The sequence below is a fragment of the Hypanus sabinus genome, chromosome 6 (genome assembly GCF_030144855.1).
Source record: "Hypanus sabinus isolate sHypSab1 chromosome 6, sHypSab1.hap1, whole genome shotgun sequence".
Taxonomy (NCBI): domain Eukaryota; kingdom Metazoa; phylum Chordata; class Chondrichthyes; order Myliobatiformes; family Dasyatidae; genus Hypanus; species Hypanus sabinus.
Window position 1 is genome coordinate 89,300,248 of NC_082711.1, and position 21,593 is coordinate 89,321,840.

A 21,593-nucleotide genomic window follows, 5' to 3' on the forward strand; every position below is an offset into this window, starting at 1 on the left:
TGTCATCAGCAAGTTTAGATGTGCTGCACTTGGTTCTCTCTTCCAAATCATTAATGTACATTGTGAACAACTGGTCTCATCACCAACACCTGTGGCACTCAAATCACCACTGATCATGAACCAGAGAAACACCCATTTATTACAACTCTTTGCCTTCTATTGATTAATTAATCCCCCATCCATGCTTATGCAATACCCCCAACTCCATGCATACTTATGGATAAGTCTTTATGTGGCACCTTATCAAGTACCTTCTGGAAATCCAAGAATACAACACCCACCTGTTTATCTCGATCCACCATTAACCAAGGGGTCCATGAACCCCAGGCTGGGAATCCCTGCTCTAGATAGGCAGATATGGGTAACTGACACCATGCACAGCCTCTCTATGTGCTATTACATTTTGAAGGTTAAGAGTTCAATGTCAGTCACCTAGCCACTTAATCTCACATTCCACCCCATTAATGATGTTTCCTTTTGTTCTTACTTACTGTGCTTTTTATGTTCTTTGCTTAAAATATTGTATCTCTGGTATTTTTCAGTTCTGATGAAAAGTAATTGGCATTAAACTTATTTGACTTTTCACTCCACAAATGTTGTCCATCTCCACTTTTTTATAGGCATCTGTTGGACTCGAGAGACCATGGATTTGTGCCTTGGAAGGTTTCCAGGGTGCAGGCCTGGGCAGGGTTGTATGGGAGACCGGCAGTTGCCCATGCTGCAGATCTCCCATCTCCACACGATCAATGTTGTCCAAGGGAAGAGCAAGGGCCGATACAGCTTGGCACCGGTGTCGTTGCAGAGCAATGTGTGGTATAAGTGCCTTGCTCAAGGACACAACATGCTGCCTTAGCTGAGGCTCGAATAACCGACCTTCCGATCACTAGACCAACGCCTTAACCACTTGGCCACATACCAACACATTATTATTTTAGCTTTACACATCTGGATACATCCAAAAGAGCTTTCTTATTTATTTCAGCAATTTAATCACAGTTATTGAAAGAAGTTCTCACGAAATGACCGACTCCTTACCATCTGTTACACAGAAACGAAATAAAATGCGAAACACTGACGTCGGTTAAGGCACATGGTCACATTATGACTTATATCTAAGAAATGATTTAAGAACTCGGGCGAAATGTAAATATACTGTAGATCTTGACAGCTCTGAACTCAAAGATCGATCCTTTAATTCATTTCGTCAGACTGAAAGAGGGCTCGTTCATCTTCGAATTTCCGGAAGGCTGTTTTTGAACCAGTGAAAAGCCTGCACAGTATCGACCCAACAGTTCAGGGTATAAATTGCGCAGCATTTACTGGACTTTCATTGAGACCGAGGGTTTGGAGCGCAGACTGTCAAACTACACCTTAGTGAAGATCATCCTTGTCCATCTTCTCAGAACTGCCGCTGTTTATCGGCAGCTATTCTGAGCCAGTCGGGGAAGGATCGAGGGATCTCGGTGATTTCCGGGATCGGACGGAAAAGCACGAGTTGGACCGGGACTGGCTGGTGGACACACGCTGAGGCAAGAGAGGAGAGCACAGAGACAGCTCCCACCGCCGTCCCTTGAACTCGCTCTGCTTGTCCTTCGCGGCTGCAGCTCCACACAGCCGGAGCCGTAGTGACTACCACCCTCCCCGCTTCCGAGATGAAAAGTCACCGCCTGCTTGCACTGACTGCGGTCCTCCTGATTTTGGCAGAAGTATTTTGCGAAGAGATCTCTCCAAGTGAAGACACATCGCTTTGGCTCGCCAGCAATCAAAGTCAGGTAATATTGGAAAGTCATTATTTGCGACGAGAGAAGGGAGAAAAGCGAATTTGCATTTATAACAGACTGCCAATTTGCTTTTAATACCTTCAAATGTTTGTGATGTATGATGGTCACTTGTGGGACCACTTTTCAAAATAGTTTAGCATTTACACGTGTCAAAATGTGGTCCCAAACTATTCTATCATAGACTAGGATGCCAGTTGCAATAAAATAACGATAAATAAGAAATAAGACATATTCATTGCTGTGTAAGTCACAGGGGTTTCATCAAATTTGGATCAGAAAATGGTTGGTGACTATAAGGAGATTTTATGAAAGCGGATTTCGAATTGGATACTTGGGAAGGAGTAGTCAGATGCGGATGTTTGTATGCGAACAATTCACTTGCAGTTCCCCTTTTGGAATTAAATCTGCGAAAGCATGAAAGGAGAGCTGTGTAAATCCGCACTTTATTCTCTTATGGAGTGGCAAGACGGCATGTTTAAACAGCATGTTTTCACGCCCTTCGGCCCAACTCGTCCGTACTGACTGTGTTGCCCAACGTAACGTTCCAATTCCGGTTTCTAGTTCCAATCCCTCGCTCGGTACCAGGAACTTAATAAGGAAATACTTATACTCCAGCCCAGCTTCGACTGCAACAAGTTGTCGAAGCGGAGGGTCAAGGATATAATATAGGAGATGTTCCAGTAACTCTGCGGAATTTTAAATATATGCGAATTGACAGTGATTGGAAATCAAGTATTGTATATCAGAGCAACAGGCTGCGGTTAACTGACGGAGGTATCAGCAAACAGCGCGACTTCCCAGCATATTTTTAAAAAATCATGCCGATAACAGAAAACTAAAATATATTTAAAAATCAGAAATTGCTGGAAGCTCTCGGTGAGGCAGTACCTGTGGAGAAACTAGGATCCTCTTCTCGGGGCTTTTAATCAGAATCTGTATAGAATTATTCGTAGACCTTGTCTGATCAAATGAGTGTGGTGGTAGGCAATCTGTTTGCGCTTTATTGCGTGGGATCGGGGCGGGGGGGGGGGGTGATGTTCTGTCCCTTTAGATAATAGAGACGGTCAGTATTCAAAGCGATTATTCCTCTCTTAACTTAATTTAGAGATGGTACTTTGATCGAAGAAGCAGCGCTTGGAGGTGAACGGAGCAGCGCTAAGACAACACGAAAGTGCTTGGCCATTTTCAACTAAATTGCTTTCTTTTAACAATGCGCACGCCTGAGATATCCCCTTAAAAGTCAAAGACTAGGATCACATAGCGGAAACTAGGTTCAATGTTCCTATTCAGTTTGTTTTCTCCTTGCTTGGCCTGATGCTCCTGTCTGATAGGGAGAGCGCTGCTGAACAGGTGATAAAATCCAGCCCGGCTCCTCACACTCTCCAACACGGTTTGATTACAGGAAAGGCAACTGAACGAGAACTCTGTTCGGGATCTCCTGCGCCGAATGGTCAGGAAACCGCGACCTGGGAAGTTCTACGCCTTAATGGGAAGGCGATCACTAGGTAAAGTGTTCTTTTTCATTGCCGTATAGCGAGGTAAACTACATTTATGTCGACCTATAAGCCACGATAATGGCATTTAAGGCAAAGAAACCTGATTTTATGGACTAAAGAAATCTATTGGGAATATTCAATTGGGCGAATATAACAAAAGAGTGATTTATATCGGGGACGGCACGGCAGTGTTGTGGTTAGCACAACGTTTTACAGTACAGGCGAATCGGTCATTGTAAGTTGCCCTGTGGTTAGGTTGAAGTTACAGTGTAGCAGCGGTTCGAAGGGCCGAACGCGCCGACTACATGCTGTATCTCAATAAAATGTCTTACGGGAAGATCCTGGTTTGGTTACCTTGAACATTTGGAGAGACATAATCTGACTAGGGATAATCAGCATGGCTTTGTCAAGGGCGAGTTGTGCCTTATGTGCCTGATTAAATTCTTTGAGGATGCAGCAAAACACATTGATGAAGGTAGAGCAGTGGATGTAATGTATATAGATTTCAGTTAGGCATTTGATAAGGTTCCCATGCGAGGGGCATTCAGAAAGCAAGGAGGCATGGGATCCAAGCAGACCTCGCTTTGTGGATCCAGAATTGGCTTGCCCGCAGAAGGCAAAGGGTGGTTATAGACGATTTGTATTCTGCATGGAGGACGGAGACCAGTGGTGTTCTGTAGGGATCTGTTCTGGGACCCCCTCCTCTTTGTCGTTTTTATAAATAATCTGGATGAAGAAGTAGAAAGGTGGGTCAGTAAGTTTGTTGATGCTACAAAGGTGAGTAGGGCATTAATAGGATGCAGACTGGACTGAGGAGTGGCAAATGAAGTTCAACCCAGATAAGTGTGAAGTGGTTAATTTTTGGGAGGTCAAATTTGAAGACAGAATATAGTATTAAAGATAAGACTCTTGGTAGTGAGGAGGATCAGAGAGATCCTGGGGTCCTTGTTCTCAGGACACCCAAAGCTGCTGCACAGGTTGACATTGTGGGCTAAAGGGCCTGTAATGTGCTGGAGATTTCTATTTTCTATGCTCTATATTTTACAAACTCAAATTGTCAAATGATTGTGATTATAAATATGTTTTGCTTTCTACTTCGTGTGAGTTCATTGCAAAGGGTTGTTTAATTACATTTTCTATGGACTATTGCTAGAGGTATGATTGTTATAAATGTTGTAGTGCTGAAAGAGTTCTGTTGGCTCACCATAGAGTTCGTTAAATTATTCTTTAAATGCTGTTAAGAATACAAATGAGAACACCACTGGGAGTCAAGGGCCCAAGTAGAAAAAGAGGTACATACACCAATCCAAACACTAGTCCTTTGTATTTATGTTTTATATTTTCTCTTTAAATTAACACTTTTGATTGTGTACAGAATCAAGTAATTTACTTTACATTAAATACACAGTGTCAAATGACAAACAAAAATAATGATTTTTATAATAACCATGCAGTACATCACAGAAGATCATAGTTCAAGGATTTAGAATTGTGAATTCCACACATGGTGTGATCTGCAATCTAACAAATGACATAAATCTCCTTCCTTTCTGTTGTGTTGCAAATGTAGAATCCTCAGAAGGGCAGTGTCTTGTACAACACGAGGAGCAAGCTGACACCTCATGATGTAATGCTGTTGTGTTGCAAATGTAGAATCCTCAGAAGGGCAGTGTCTTGTACAACACGAGGAGCAAGCTGACACCTCATGATGTAATGCTGTTGTGTTCAGCATCAAGAAACCAACTTCAGGGAGTTTTTCTACTGAAATGGGAATAGAATGTCTTATGGGCTATACATAACAAGCCATAGCATATTATCCCAACAAAACTATATCTTAATGTATTGCCATATGATCAATAATGTTGAAAGTAACATCTCACAGTTTAACATAAGGATTGCTCTAATTTTGGAGAATTACCACAGACGAAAAATCAGGAAGAATTCCACAGTTACTTACTTTGAAGGGAGTAACTAGTTCTCAATTAGTTACACAGTAACTAATTCTCAATCAAGGTCACTTAGATTATTTGGTCATTTTGTCATCTGGAGATGATATGCTGGAATATAGACAGAAAACACTTTAGTTTAAAGAGCTGCCTTTAAAAAATGGAGCGCGGAAACGCACAGTCATTTTCACTTAATTACTTAAATAGAACCTGTGAGTATAAAAAACAAAATTACTCATGTGTTATTATTTGTGTTTTCATTAGAATATTGGAACATTATAGAAACATAGAAAACCTACAGGCCCTTCGGCCCACAAAGCTATGCCAAACATGTCCTTACCTTAGAAATTACCTAGGGTTACCCATAGCCCTCTATTTTTCTAAACTCCATGTACCTATCCAGGAGTCTCTTAAAAGATCCTATCATATCCTTCTCCACCACCGTTGCTGGCAACCTATTCCACTCACTCACCACTCTCTGCGTAAAAAAATTAACCCTGACATCTCCTCTGTACCTACTTCCAAGCACCTTAAAACTGTCCTGTCTCATGGTAGCCATTTCAGCCCTGGGAAAAAGCCTCTGACTATCCATATGATCAATGCTTGACATCAACTTATACACCTCTATCAGGTCACCTTTCATCCTCCGTCGCTCCAAGGAGAAAAGGCCAAGTTCACTCAACCTGTTCTCATAAGGCATGCTCCTCAATCCAGGCAATATCCTTCTAAATCTCCTCTGCACCTTTTCTATGGTTTCCACATCCTTCTAGTAGTGAGGCAACCAGAATTGAGCAGAATACTCCGACCAGGGTCCGATATAGCTGCAACTTTAATTCTCTGCTCCTAAACTCAATCCCACGATTGATAAAGGCCAATGCACCGTATGCCTTCTTAACCACAGAGTCAACCTGTGCAGCAGCTTTGAGTGTCCTATGGATTCAGACCCCAAGATCCCTCTGATCCTGCACACTGCCAAGAGTCTTACCATTAATACTGCGATCATATTTGACCTATCAAAATGAACTACATCACACTTATCTTGGTTATACTCCATCTGCCACTTCTTAGCTCAGTTTTGCCACCCGCTGTAACCTTTGACAGCCCTCCAGACTATCCACAACACCTCCGACCTTTGTGTCATCAGAAAATTTACTAACCCATCCCTACACTTCTTCATCCAAGTCATTTATAAAAATCACGAAGAGTAGGGGTCCCAGAACAGATCCCTGAGGCACACTACTGGTGACCGACCTCCATGCAGAATATGACCCATCTACAAAGCAATGTCACCTTGGATCCAATGCCTCCTTATTTTCTCAATAAGCCTTGTATGGGGTACCTTATCAAATGCCTTGCTGAAATGCATATACTACACTACATCTACTGCTCTACCTTCATCAATGTCACATCCTCAAAAAATTCAATCAGGCTCGTAAGGCACAACCTGCCTTAGACAAAGCAGTGCAGTCTATTCCTAATCATATTATGCCTCTCCAACTGTTCATAAATCCTGTCTCTCAGGATATTCTCCACCACCTTACCAACCACTGAAGTAAAACTCACTGGTCTATAATTTCCTGGGCTAGGGGTCTATAATTTCCTGGGCTATCTCTATTCCCTTTCTTGAATAAGGGAACAACATCCGCAACCTTTCAATCCTCTGTAACTTCTCCCATCCCCATTGATGATGCAAAGGTCATCACCAGAGGCTCAGCAATCTCCTCCCTTGCCTCCCACAGTAGCCTGGGGTACACTCCCAGAGACTTACCCAACTTGACGCTTTCCAAAAGCTCCAGCACAGCCTCTTTCTTAATATCTACATGCTCAAGCTTTTCAGTCTGCTGTAATTCATCCCTACAATCAGCAAGATCCTTTTCCGTAGTGAATACTGAAGCAAAGTATTCATTAAGTACCTCTACTATCTCCTCTGGTTCTATACACACTTTCCCACTGTCACAGTTGATAGGTCCTATTCTTTCACGTCTTATTCTCTTGCTCTTCACACATGTAGAATGTCTTCAGGGTTTCCTTAATCCTGTCCACGAAGGCCTTCTCATGGGCCCTTCTGGCTCTCCTAATTTCCTTCTTAAGCTCCTTCCTGCTAGCCTTATAATCTTCGAGATCACTACCTTTGCCTAGTTTTTTGAACCTTTCGTAAGCTTTTTTCTTCTTCTTGATTAGATTTACCACAGCCTTTGTAGACCACGGTCCCTGTACCCTACCATCCTTTCACTGTCTCATTGGAACATACCTATGCAGAACTCCATGCAATATCCCTTGAACATTTACCACATTTCTTCCGTACCTTTCCCTGAGAACATCTGTTCCCAATTTAAGCTTCCAATTTCCTGCCTGATACCCTCATATTTCCCCCCACTCCAATTAAATGCTTTCCTAACTTGTCTGCTCCTATCCCTCTCCAGTGTTATGGTAAAGGAGATAGAATTGCGATCACAATCTCCAAAATGCTCTCCCACTGAGAGACCTGACACCTGACCAGGTTCGTTTCCCAATACCAGATCAAGTACAGCCTCTCCTCTGGTAGGCTTATCTACATATTGTGTCAAGAAACCTTCCTGAATACACTTAACAAACTCCACCCCATCTAAACCCCTTGCTTTAGGGAGATGCCAATCAATATTTGGAAAATTAAAACTTCCCACATGACAACCCTGTTGTTATTACACCCTTCCAGAATCTGTCTCCCTATCTGCTCCTCAATGTCCCTGTTACTATCAGATGGTCTATAAAGAAACACCCAGTAGAGTTACAGACCTTTTCCTGTTCCTAACTTCCACCTCATGAACCTCATGGAGTATATAACCTTATATAACCTCATGATGTATAATTGTACTGGGGAAATGATAATAGAAAAGCAAGCCTTTTAACTCACTAAAGGATGCTGTATACATGGAATTCCAGTTCAAACCCTGTTCTTTCCATGTATCTTATTTTCACACTTTTCAAATAAACATCCCAGCTCTTTTAATATTCTACCTCAATATCTACAGACGTTCCCCTTAATTTTCATTATTTATGCCACTTTATCAAAGTTCTTCTGAAAGCAATGTTGCTTTGTCTTTATACATACATTCAAAAAACAGTTGTTGCTTTGGACCAAAACCCTTCATCAGGACCGAGGAAAGAAGCTGAGGTCAGGAGAGGAAAGTGTGGGGGGGTGGGGGGGGGGAAGGAAGAAGTACAAGGTAGTAGGTGATAGGTGAAACCAGGAGAGGGAGGGGGTGAAGTAAATAGCTGTGAAAGAGACAAAGGCCATGGAAGAAAGGGAAGGGGCAGGAGCTGATGAGCAGGTATGGAGATAAGGTCAGAGAGGGAAATGGGGAATGGTAAAGGTGGGGCAATTACTGGAAATTTGAGAAATCGGACATGGTCAAAGAGCCAGAAGCCGGCAGAGATCACAGAGGCCCATGATGGATGACTCGGAGGGCAGCAGAGATCACAGAGGGCCCTCCTTCCCTTTACCATTCACATACAGCCCCGGACGAGACACAAGATTTGTAGAATTCTCTGGTGGCAAACTCATGAACTATCTCTATGAAAATGTACAGGGTTAATGAACAAAGCCATGCCCTTGTCAATGTGTGCAAACCAGGCTATTGAAATATGTTGATACACCAAAGAAGAACATGTTTTTGCTTCAGATATAAAACAATATATTTCATTTAGTAATTTATTGTTCTCATGTGTAGATGTTCCTAATGGCTGTATTAACCAAATTTGTTTAATATCTCTATCAGAGAATTGAAGCCAGTGTGAATGAAAATCACTATAATTATCTATTTTGACCTTGTGGGAAATGATTTACAGCCGCTGTGTGAAGTAATTTTAAAAGTAGATTGTATAACATTAGTTAAAATTTGGTCTCCAAGGTGTCAGCAATAATAACTCAGTCAAGAGGAAGCAAAGTTTAGATTTATTCTAAGATAATGGATGTAATTTATGAGTCAGTCAACAATATTGAAAGGGAATAATGCTTGAAATAATTCACCTATTATTTGTACCCATGAATCGGGGATGCATTGTGAGAACAAATTTATTATTAGATAAAATCGTTTCAGAAGATCAACAACTCAGTCTGAGAAAATGCTTCCTATTGTTTGGAAGTTTGTTGGAAAAGTAAAGTATTTGTTTTTTTCTCTTTTCCAGGAAGCAAGCCAGTGAGTCAAAAACGTAAGTTTAGAAAAATAGGCTAACATCTGAGATTTACAGTAATGCCCAGTAGATTCTGCAAAACAGTTACTTTTACTCCGTTGTAATTAATTGATCTACATTCAACATTAAGATCATAGTTTTCTAATATTCATTGCATAAACAAGATGATCTACCAGCTCTTTAGTTTATGATGCTGTATCCTTAATGTTTAAAATTGTACTGAAGGAAATGCAGAAGTTTGCTGAGAACTAAAATAGCCCAAGGCTTATGATGTTACAGCTCATTTTTCAAATGGAATGTTTTTATGGCTATAAAACAGTATAAACCAGCAGCTATTCTATAGTACTTGTAAATGTAACTATTTATTTGTGCTGATCTGGACCTTTCGGCAATTCTTTTCCAACATGAGCTTTTGGTTTCAGAAGTTTTCAAGATGGTGAATTCAGTCTTAACAATAATAACAATGCCTAAATCAACTACAATGCTTCCTTTGACCATATCCATAATAGCCATATCCCCCCCCCCCCATCTTCCTCATATTTGTGCGCTTCTCTAAACATCTCATAACAGTCTCTAATGTATTTGCCTCTATCACAATAGCAGGTAGTGCATTCCAGGCATCCACCACTCTCTGAGCAAAAAACGTACCCCTCACGTCCCCTGTAAACCTACCCCCCTCACCTTCAATGGATGCCCTATGGTATTAGACATTTCTACCCTGGGAAAAAGATACCCCCTATTTACTCCATGTGTGCCTCTCATAACCTTATAAACCTCTGCCAGATTTCCCCTCAGCCTCCACTGCTCCAGAGAACATAACCCAGGTATATCCAGCCTCTCATGATAACACATGTCCTTTAACCCAGGCAGCATCCCGGTAAACCTCTTCTGCATCCACTCCAAATCCTCAGCTTCCTTCCTGTGATGGGGTGACCAGAACTGTACGCAAAACTCCAGATGTGACCTACAAAGTTGCAACATAACCTCTTGACTTTTGAACTCATTGCCTCGAATAATAAAATCAAGTTTTCTTAACCACCCTAACAACCTATGTAGCCACTTTCAAGCAGTTATGAACTTGGACTTCAAGATCTCTCTGCTCAGCCACACTGTTAAGGATCTTGCCCCCAGCAGTGTACTGTCTCCTTGCATTTGCCCCACCAATGTGCTGGGTTAAACTCATCCGCCATTTCTCTGCCCGTATCTGCAATTGATCTATATTGCACTGTATTCTTTGCCATTCTTCTACACTATCCACAATTCCACCGATATTGGTATCATCTGAAAACTTACTAACCCACCCATGTACATTTTCATTCAGGTCATTTATAAACATCACCAACAGCAGAGGTCCCAGCGCAGATCACTGCAGAACATCGCTAATTACAGGCCTCCAGTTCAAATAAGTTCCTTCAACCACAACATTCTGTCTTCTACATGAGCAAGCCAATTCTAAATCCTAACAGTCAATTTGCTGCAGACCCCCATGCACCCTAAGTATCATATGCAATTCTCTTCTTTGTGCCTTGGTCAATAAAGGGAAATATCCTATTTGGTTTTTTTTTAATCTACAGTATATCCCGGTCTACCTTCTGGGATGTGTGGGCACTTGGCATGGCCCTCTCATCTTCCCGTTCATGGGAATAACTTTCTGTTCAAGATGTCGTTCAACAAAAGGTTCCAGTATCTCTAACATCATCTCTGAATGCATTCCATTGTTTTCTCACTGTGTGGCGCAGAATGGATGTCGAAAATAATCTTAAATGTCAAGTTTTACGTAGCATAATAACTGTTGCTCACTCAAGTAAATATGGCACATATTTCTCATTCAATTATTATTTGGTTAGTCAAGAAAAATAAACTGCATTGTTATAAATAAGAGACTTTTGATAACAATAAACATTATAGAATCTATAATAGAAATTGATAAACTTACAGTATTTATAATTTATTTCACAGGACTTAAGTTAGAGAGGTTTGTTGGACTTATGGGAAAACGCTCATCAGCTGTTGGTAAGTAGAGCATGAAAAATATCTAGTTAAGGAATTAAATACTTTTAATATTTGGATCAAATGATCAGATAACTTTAATTACTTTTCACTGTTCTTTTCCTTCTACAGGCTCCCCTTCTGAGTACAAAGTTGTACAAGATTTTGTCCAAGGGCATTAATAAATCATGAAGAGTGAAATAAATTGGTCAGCAATTATTTTAATTTGCTAGCAGGTGTCAATAATATTGTATCCTTCACTAGTGAGAATTGATTATTAAAGGAAATAGTTGTTATGTCTTCCACCAACTATAGTTATTTTACTGCCATATTTAGTAATATATAGCCTAACATTGTAATTGTCCAGATAAAAGTGTAATAAGAAAATTTTGATAACACTCAGCTGTATCAATGTTAACTGGGGAAATGAATAGCCCCTTAATTAATGTACTATAATTTTGTACTGTCTGTGATAAAATAATCATTATTCATAAAATGATGCTTGTCCATAAGATGCTAACATAATAATTTCATTTTTAACATTAAATGATTGGTATAAAACAAAGCTATTTTTGCTTCAATACATATTATTAAAATTTGTATTTAATGTGACTTTATTTCAAAAATAATAAATGTATTTAATGCAACAAGACATTGGTATAGTTGTAGCATATATCTGAGTACGTTTGCCAGAATTGTGTAACTAAATAAAAAGTAAAGGCATTTCTCTTCATTCCCATAACTGAGTCTGGCATTAATGCAGTGTCAGTCACATCCTCTGGCTGTCCGGAGGGAACCAAATAAATGATGTATAAGGTGGTATTAACCAATAAAGTGGTAGTAATGTCTTCAGGCATTAATCTATTCCTCCATTATTTCTTCTGATGACTTACATTTGTTTTCGAGAACAATATGAGTCTAGGCTTGATGATCAACAAGAAAAAGGTACAGAATTAGACAATAGTAACAAATTTTATTTTTTTCTTGTCATGTAATACAGTTAATTACCCCCACATTGAAACATTAAGACATGCTTGAGGAACATTAGAGTAGATATAGAGTCATGAGAGAGGATATGAAGAGGACTGATCATAGGCTGAGTTGAAGAGATCAATTTTAAAGACAGCTTTGATGACAGCAATGAAGATGCAGACAGAAATACTTAAAGGCTTTTCCAAGATTACTGGATGGAAGCAATAATCAGAACAATGGACAGGAAGCAAAAGTCAGAACAGTGGAGTATTTCAATGAGAAGTTAGATTTGGAATAATTTGCAGATACAGTATTTGGAACAGGAAGACATAAAATTGCTTTCAAGCATTCTCAAAACAAATATTACATAGGTTACGCAAGAAAATGGACTGAATAAAAGAAAATGAAGTTTTGTGCAGTAAATAAATGGTGTGTGTGTGAGTGTGTTATTCAGGCAAAATTTATCACAAATTTAGACATTCCCTGAAATTCTGAAGTGCAAGTTGAAATTAGCGTTGCCTTGTACTTGTTAATTCATTGACATGAATTCTTTTAAGATCCCTCTTACTATGACCATAGAATCAGTATAGGTAAAAGAAGATAATGAGAAAAGAATAACACAGAGATCTCCCGGGAGTCAGCAAAGTCCTGGTAATTTTGATGACTAACTGAAGACTTTCCTCTGGGAGTATCTGTGCTGGGGCACCTACTCAGTGTAAATACCATACAGGCAGAATGCCCAGGAGTACCCTCTCCATTTAAAAGCGAGCCAGCAACACTATGGACAAAGATGGGAAATCCTCAGGAGCTCATTGTTCTCTTTTCTCCTGGGCTGGAGAAAGGAAAAAAGTGCTAGCTTTATTGGTGCAGTACAATATATTGTATTACAAGTGCTCAGGGCTCCACCTACTGTTTAATACCTCCGGTAGTATGATCAAGATAAATGTAGAAGGCACAATCTGAACTTCTCTGAGCACTGATTCATGAACTTTAAACATTGGATGTAATAACAACATAGAAAATGCTGTTAAAAAGATTGGGATGAAAGAATGCTGTATCTACATAGTGAGCAAGTAGCATTAGCAGTTTCACTTTCTGCATGATACATGAAACCTATATAAATGTGAATTTTCACGAATATGAAGTGATATGAAATGAGCAACCATTTGGTCTTGTTTGCTGCTGGGGGAACATTTCACGTGTTATCAGAATTGTCTGCATTGTTGCTATGATTAACACACAGAGGAAATCTTCCCCTTGTGTGTTTTATACGCAGGGGACTTTGTGTGTCTGTAATTGAAAATGTTTTGGAAAGTTTGCTAGTTGATCTTTTTCCACAGAAGTGGAGAGGAACATCCAAGAATTTGATTCCCCTGTGACTCTGTAGGTATGAATCAGAGCAAAGCAAACAACATCATGTCAAACATACATTAGTCATGCAGCCTCGATCACAATTTCTTGTGCCCAAATATGAGTTTGCAGGTTGAGGCAGATGTATTTCCCAGCACTTACCAAAGCCATTGATAGTCTTAGACCAGGAGGAAGGGGAAAAGATATCTGTATTTGAGATCTTCTCCTGCCAGGGTGTTCTGGGAATTGAGTCACATGTTTTTGAAGAGCTCCCACCTGAGAGGGCATTCTCATGTGACATTACTTCAATACAGGCAGTGTGGCACTTGGCTCTGAAGATAAAATTGCTTTGTCATCCTCCAGGGGGAGTGAAGACCACACGGATGCATCCAGTCATCAACAATGCTATACAGGCAAAAGTCAAAAGTCAAGTTGATGGTCATAAGCACGATCACATAGATGCTTAGGCACAATTAAAATTTGGTTGCAGTGGCATCACATGCACACAGCATCAGAGATGCATTCACAAGAAAAATATAAATTAAAAATAAATTATACAAGAGAAAATGCAATTTGAACAAGAAAAAAATCCATCTAGTGCAAAGTTAGTGTTGCTGTACTGAGGTAGTAACCAGGATTGTAATATGTGATATAATAGTTGACTTTCTCCCTTTCACATGCCTTTGTCACACCTACTGCTCAGGATTATCCTGAGAAAGCACAGCCAGCTGAGGCACTCTCACTCCAGTTAGCAGTCTGAGGCATCTACGGAGCATGACTTGCTAGGATACTGTGTAATTCTCAAAGTCATTTAAATGGTAGCATCCAGGATAATCCTGGCAGCAGTCCTGAGGACGATTAGTTAGAAGCAACAACACCTTTTAAAATAATCCTTGCATTGGTGCTGGACATAGACCCTGCAGTATTTAATCATAAACACAAGAAGATCTGCAGATGCTAGAAGTCCAAAGCAACTCACACAGAATGCTGGAAAACTCAGCAGGTCAGACAGCACTTATGAAAATGAATAGATGTTTTGTCCTGTGTGGTGGAAGTGTGTATTGGGGCATGGAGTAATGATTGATAGTGAATGGAGAAGTTTCTGAGTGTGGTAGTGCAGCTGCAGGAAAATTGCTATTTGCCATGTAACTGATGCATTGACCTTTTCTGCTACTGCATCCAATCCCTTGGTACCTCTTTTCTGATGTTGACCCCGCTGTCATTCTATAATTTGATCCAGGGTATGAAGGACCTCTCCTGCTAATGTATTGAGTGGGGAGTTTGAAAGTTGGTTGCCCACTCCCATTATAGTTTGGGAACAATAAATTTCAATTGCTACTTTAGATAATCAATCCAAACTTTTCTAGGATCAGGTAATACCTGTTATGGTCAAGAGACTAGTCACATGATTGGGTCACGCCAGAACTGCTCCAACACATTTCTCACGTGGTACAGAACATTGCATCATTAGATGATCCATCTGCATAGCTTGAATTGAGAATGACTCTGTGGACTGGCAGGTAGAGCTGGTGTTGTTCAAATTATTAGAAAGATCTGAGTTTAGGAAACGGACAGTACAACACCGAGACGATGGCTGTGCTAACTTTTTGACAGGCTGGTGATCCTTTCAGAAGAAATTGTGAACTTGAGTGTATTCACTTTGCCTCATCAAAACTCATATGTGCTACCAGGGTTGCTGTCAGAAATCAGGAATGTTAATACGAGAGGTGATTGATACGTTCGCAGGTAGAAGGAGTTAGTTTTAGAAAACCTAGCACATTTATTTTTCAACATAGTCCCCTCCTACACTTACACACTTAGTCCAACAGTCGTGGAGCATACGGATCTAGGACCTCCAGAAAGTGTCCACAGCATGGGTGATTGATAAGTTTGTGGCCTAAGGTAGAAGGAGCTGAGTTATTAACTTCAATATAGAATTTGCTATATACCCTAATTCCAACGTATGCCTAACAATCAATATATTAAGATACCAACTAGAAGGAGTGTGGTCCTGGATCACTTAATAGGGAACAAGACAGGGCAGGCAACAGAAGTGTGTAGGGGAACAGTTTGGACCTAATGAATATACAGTAATTTAAATAGTTTAAATATAATTTTGGAGAAGGATAGGTCTGGTCCTCGGGATGAGTTTCAAGATTAGAGAAAGGCCAGTTTAGATGCCATCAGAAGGGAGCTATCATGTGTGGTGAGTCTAGAGGAAGGGCCTCGACCCGAAATACTAACTGTTTATTCTTCTCCACCGATGCTACCTGACCTGCTGAGATTCTCCAGCATTTTGTGTTTGGTGCTGTGGATCAGGATAAGTTGTCTTCTGGCAAAGGGATGCTTATGGAAGGTCTTCAAAAGTGAAATATTGAGAGGACAGAGTTCGTATGCTCCTCTCTGAATAAAAGGTAAAGTTTACAGGTCTTGGAATGGCTTTAGAGGGGCATTGAGGCTCTGTTTCAGAAGAAGAAGGAGGTCCAGAGTAAGTAAAGATAGCAAAGAATAAATTAGGTGTTTGAGGTGTATAAGAAATGCAGAAGATCACTTAATCAAAACAGTTAAAAGAAAGCATGGCTTGGCTCTGACAGACAAGGTGAAGGAGAATCCCAAAGGCTTCCACAGGTATATTAAGTAAAAGAACAGCAAGGGACAAAATTGGTCTACTTGAAGATCAGTGTGGTCATCTATACATGCAGTCAAAAGAGAGGGGGAACCTTAAATTGATGTTTTAATCTGTATTAATACAGGAGGTGGACGCAGAGTGTATAGAATTGAGGCAAAACAGTTGTGAGTTCATGAACTATATCCAGTTTATAGAAGAGAAGGTGCTTGTGTGGAAGTTGCTTTAAAGCAAGGATAGCCTGGGGCAGTCTTATTCAAGTGAGACCTTTGAAGTGAGAATGCTGGGGACAACTCTGCTTACTACAAATAAGATAGGCTGGGGTGACTGAGGCAGTGTGTACCCTAGCCAGACGAATGAGGCCTCTGTAGTGAAATGTTTCCAGAAAGGTCTTCCTAAAACATAGTGACCCTTTACCAAAAGACCATGAAACATAGCACCAGAATTTGGCCACTCAGCCAATCAAGTATGCTTCACCATTCCATCATGGCTGATATATTATCAGTCTCAACCCTACTCTTTTGCCTTCTCCCCATAGCCTTTGACACCCTGACACTTTTACACCTTTGAAACCTACATTTTAGATATGCTCAATGACTTGGCCCCCATGGCCATCCATGGCAAAAAATTCCACTGATTCACTGCCTCTGCTGAAGAAATTCCTTTTCATCTGTTTTAAATGGATATCCCTCTATTCTGAGGTTGTGCCCTCTGGTCCAAGACTATAGGAAACATCCTCTCCATATCTGCTCTAACTAGGCCTTCCAATATTCAATAGGTTTCAATGAGATCCCCTGTCATTCCTCCGAACTCCAGTGAGTACACACAAGGGGAGTGCTGGAGACTGATGAATGAAGTATAACAGAAGGATGTGAAACATAGAACCTTGGGATTCACATTAATCCTACATGCCAAGGACTTTTCATGGACCCTCTTGGCTTTCCTAATTCTCTTTAGTTTTTTTTTCTGGCTTCTTTAGACTGCTCATATGCTTTGTTTGATCTTAATTTCTGAGGCATTACATACTTCTCCTTTTTCTTCTTGACTAAGTTCATCACCTCTCTGGATACCCAAGGTTGTCTTATCTTTCCATCCCTGTCCGTCCTTCTAACAGGAACATAGCTTTACTGTACTCTGTGCAATTGATCTTAATGTCTGATGTGGACTTGCCAGAAGAAGGGTATTCCCAATGAACTCTTCTTAGTTCCTCCTAATGCCACTGTAATCTGCCTTACTCCAATTTATAACTCATTCCCAAGGGCCATGCCTATCCTTATCTATAGCTATCCAGAGTGGGAAGGAGTTGTGGTTACTGTTCCCTATCTGCTCTCCCACGGAAAGGTCAGCCACACCAGGTCCCGTACGGACCCTCCTCTCGTTGGACCATCCACATATTGATTTAAGAAACTTTCCTGGATGCACTTAACAAATTCAGCCCCATCTAAACCCCTTGCAGTAAGAAGGTTCCAGTTTATAACGGGGAAGTTGAAGTCTTCCATGACAACAACCCTATTATTTTTACACATATCCTTAATCTGTTCCTCAATGTCCTGGTGACTATTCATGGGTCTGTAGTACCATCCCATCAGTGTGATGGTACCCTTCCTATTCCTGAGTTCTACCCAAATGGACTCAGTGTCTGACCCTTCCATTATATATCCCTGATATTGTGATACAGCGATATTGTCCCTGATTACTAGTGCAACATTTTACCTTTTACCTCTTTCCTATCTTTTCTACAACCTCAAAAACCTGGCACATTAATCACCCATTCCTGCCCCTCTTTCAACCAAGTTTCAGTGGTGGCCACAACTTCGTAGTTCCATGTACTGATCAATGCTCAGAGTTCATCACTTTTAACCATAATACTCCTAGTATTAAAATACACACACTTCAAACTATCTGACCCCCCTCATACTTGTTATTTCAATTTTGCCTTTCAATACTTTCCCTGACATCTACCATCTGGTGTGATCCTTCCCTTACTGACCTGGGACTCTGGTTCCCAGCCCCCCTACAAAACTAATTTAAACTCTCCCAAGTAGCATTAACAAACCTCCCGGACAGGATATTGGTTCCCCTCCAGTTCAGGTGCAACCATTTCCTCTTATATGGGTCACCCCATTCCATAGAAAAGGTTCCTGGTGGAGGGCAGAAGGGTGGGAGGTGGAGAGGGAGGGGTGGAGAGGGGGATGGGGATGAGGGTTGAGGGGTGGCTAGGTTAAACAGTCAAAATGTAATCGGCAACTAGTTGTATTGAATGTAATTTGTTGGTGTTGCAATAAAAGTTAGTGATTAAAAAAAAGAAAAGGTTCCAATGATCCAAGAACTTGAAACCCTGTTCCCTGTACCATCTCCTTACCCACTCATTCACCTGTGCTATCACCCCATTCCTACCTGCACTAGCCCATGGCACTGGGAGTAATCTGGAGATTACTACCTTGGAGGTTCTTCTCTTTGGCCTCTTCCCTAACTCTATATACTCACTGCGTAAGACCTCTTCCCCTTTTCTGCCTATGTCAGTGGTGCCAACATGGACCACAACCTCTGGCTGTTCACCGCCCCCCTTGTGAATATCCTGCAGTCATTCCAATGCATCTTGGACCATAGCACCAGGGAGGCAACACACCATCCTGGTGTTCCTTTTGCAGCCACAGTATCTCCTTTCTGTGCCACTATCAAGTTCCCTATAACTATCACACTACCTGACCTTACCCTTTTCTGTTGAGCCTCAGAGCTGACCACAGTGCCACCATTTTGGCTGCTGCTGCTTGCCCTGATGGGTCACACCCCCCCACCCCAGCAGTACCTAAAGAGGTATAGTGGTTGCTGAAGGAAATAGCCACAGGGGAACATATGTATTTAAATAATCATCTGAAATAATGTTGCATTTAATAAGTAAAATAAAATTAACAGTTAAAGATTTTTAAAAGCAGTCTCCAGAGAGCTGAGTTTTCTTCTGTTCATTTCAATCCATGCTCTCTATTTGCCCAGATTTAATTTAGCACAGGTTCAGCAAGTTCAGGAGCAGGTGCATATATTGGTGCTCTGCCAAAGGACTTGTAGTACAGGTTATTCTTGATAGTAAATCTTCGCAGAAGATCTGTCAAACCCAAAGAACATCCAGAAGCTCCTTCTGGACAACAATGTATTTGAAGTGTTGGCACTGTTGCAATTTGGGGGAAAATAAATGGAAAATATTAATCACACACTTTATTAAAGGTGTGGTCTCAGGGTACTTGGAGGCACATGATAAAATAGGCTGTAGTCATCATGGTTTTCTCAAGGGAAAATCTTGCCTGACAAATCTGTTGAAATTCTTTGAAGAAATAGCAAGCAAGATAGACAAAGGAGAATCAGTTGATGTTGTGCACTCGGATTTTTAGAAGGCTTTTGACAAGATTCCACACATGAGGAAGTTTGACAAGTTTGATAAGCCCATGGTTTCACAGGGAAGATTCTGACATGGATGAAACAGTAGCTGATTGGCAGGAGGCAAGGAGTGGGAATAAAGGGAGCCTTTTCTGGTTGGCTGCTGGTGACTGGTGGTGTTCCGCAGGGGTCAGTGTTGAGATCGATTCCATTTACGTTATATGTCAATGATTTGAATGACAGAATTGATGACCTTGTTGCAAGGTTTGTAGATGATATGAAGATAGGTGGAGGGCAGGTAGTTTTAAGGAAGTAAAGAGGCTATAAAAACAACTTAGACAGATTAGGAGAATGGACAAAGAAGTGGTAGATGGAATACAGTGTTGGGAAGTGTATGGTCATGCACTTTGGTAGAAAAAATGAAAGGGTTGACTATTTTAAAAATGGGGAGAAAATACATAAAAAACCGAGTCATTTTGGGAATTGGGAGTCCTTGTGCAGGATTCCCTAAAGGTTAATTTGCAGGTTGAGTCTGTGGTGAGGAAGACACATGTGAGGTTAGCTGTGAGCTGTAATTTCAAGAGGACTAGAATATAAAAGCAAAGATGTAATGTTGAGACTTTATAAAGCACTGGTGAGGCCTCAGTTGGAGTATTGTGAGCAGTATTGGGATCTTATTTTAGAAAAGATGCCCTGAAACTGGATAGGGTTCAAAGGAGGTTCACAAAAATGATTCTAGGATTGAATGGAATTTTTAGATTCCATCTATAAATTTGTTGATGATACAACTATTGTTAGAATCTCAGGTGGTGACGAGAGGGTGTACAGGAGTGAGATATGTCAACTAGTAGAGTGGTGTCACAGCAACAACCTGGCACTCAATGTCAGTGTGGTGAACTACATATACCTGTACACCCCCACCCCCCCACTGAATGCTCCTGCGGCTCCTCCCACTGACCGTGGCTCCTCCCACAGACCCCGGTATAAAGGCGATTGGAGGCACAGCTCCTTCCTCAGTCTCCAGGACGGTGTGTGGTGGTCACTTGCTGATTGTGCTTTCTTCCAGCCAATAAAAGCCTACCTTAACCCACGTCTCTGAGAGTTATTGATGGTGCATCAGTCAGTAAGAGGAAAGAGCTGATTGTGGACTTCAGGAAGGGTAAGACAAAGGAAAACATACCAATCCTCAGAGGGATCAGAAGTGGAGAGAGTGAGCAGCCTCAAGTTCCTGGGTGTCAAGATTTCTGAGGATCTAACCTGGTCCAAAATACTGATGTAGTTATAAAGAAGGCAAGACAGCAGCTATACTTTATTAGGAGTTTGAAGAGATCTGGCATGTCAACAAATACAGTCAAAAACTTCTATAGTTGTGCTGTGGAGAACATTCTGACAGTCTGCATCACTGTCTGGTATGGTGGGGGGGGGGGTGCTACTGTACAGAACTGAAAGAAGCTGCAGAAGGTTGTAAATCCAGTCAGCTTCATCTTGGGCACTAGCCTACGAAGTCCCCAGGACATCTTTAGGGAGCAGTCTCAGAAAGACAGCGTCCATTATTAAGGACCTCCAGCACCCAGGGCATGCCCTTTTCTCACTGTTCCCATCAGGTAGGAGGTACAGAAGCCTGAAGGCACACACTCAGCGATTCAGGAACAGCTTCTTCCCCTCTGCCATCCGTTGTCTAAATGGACATTGAAGCTGTGGACACTACCTCAACTTTTTTTCAATATACAGTATTTCTGTATTTGCACAGTTTTAAAATCTATTTAATTTACATAATTGATTTACTTGTTTAATCATTATTTTTATTTTATTTATTATTATTTTTCTCTCTCTGCTAGATTATGTATTACATTGAACTGCTGCAGCTAAGTTAACAAATTTCACGTCA

The 21,593-nt window shown here is 40.9% G+C and overlaps 1 protein-coding gene across 1 annotated transcript; it reads left to right on the forward strand.

Annotated features, from left to right (window-relative positions):
* The first annotated feature begins 1,174 nt into the window (after positions 1-1,174).
* Positions 1,175-12,233, forward strand: LOC132395686 (protachykinin-like). The gene is made up of 5 exons (XM_059972596.1): positions 1,175-1,772; positions 3,184-3,286; positions 9,391-9,414; positions 11,356-11,409; positions 11,518-12,233. Exons 1-5 carry the CDS (start codon positions 1,653-1,655, stop codon positions 11,565-11,567), a joined length of 351 nt encoding a protein of 116 aa, XP_059828579.1. The 5' UTR covers positions 1,175-1,652; the 3' UTR covers positions 11,568-12,233.
* Positions 12,234-21,593: the final 9,360 nt, after the last annotated feature.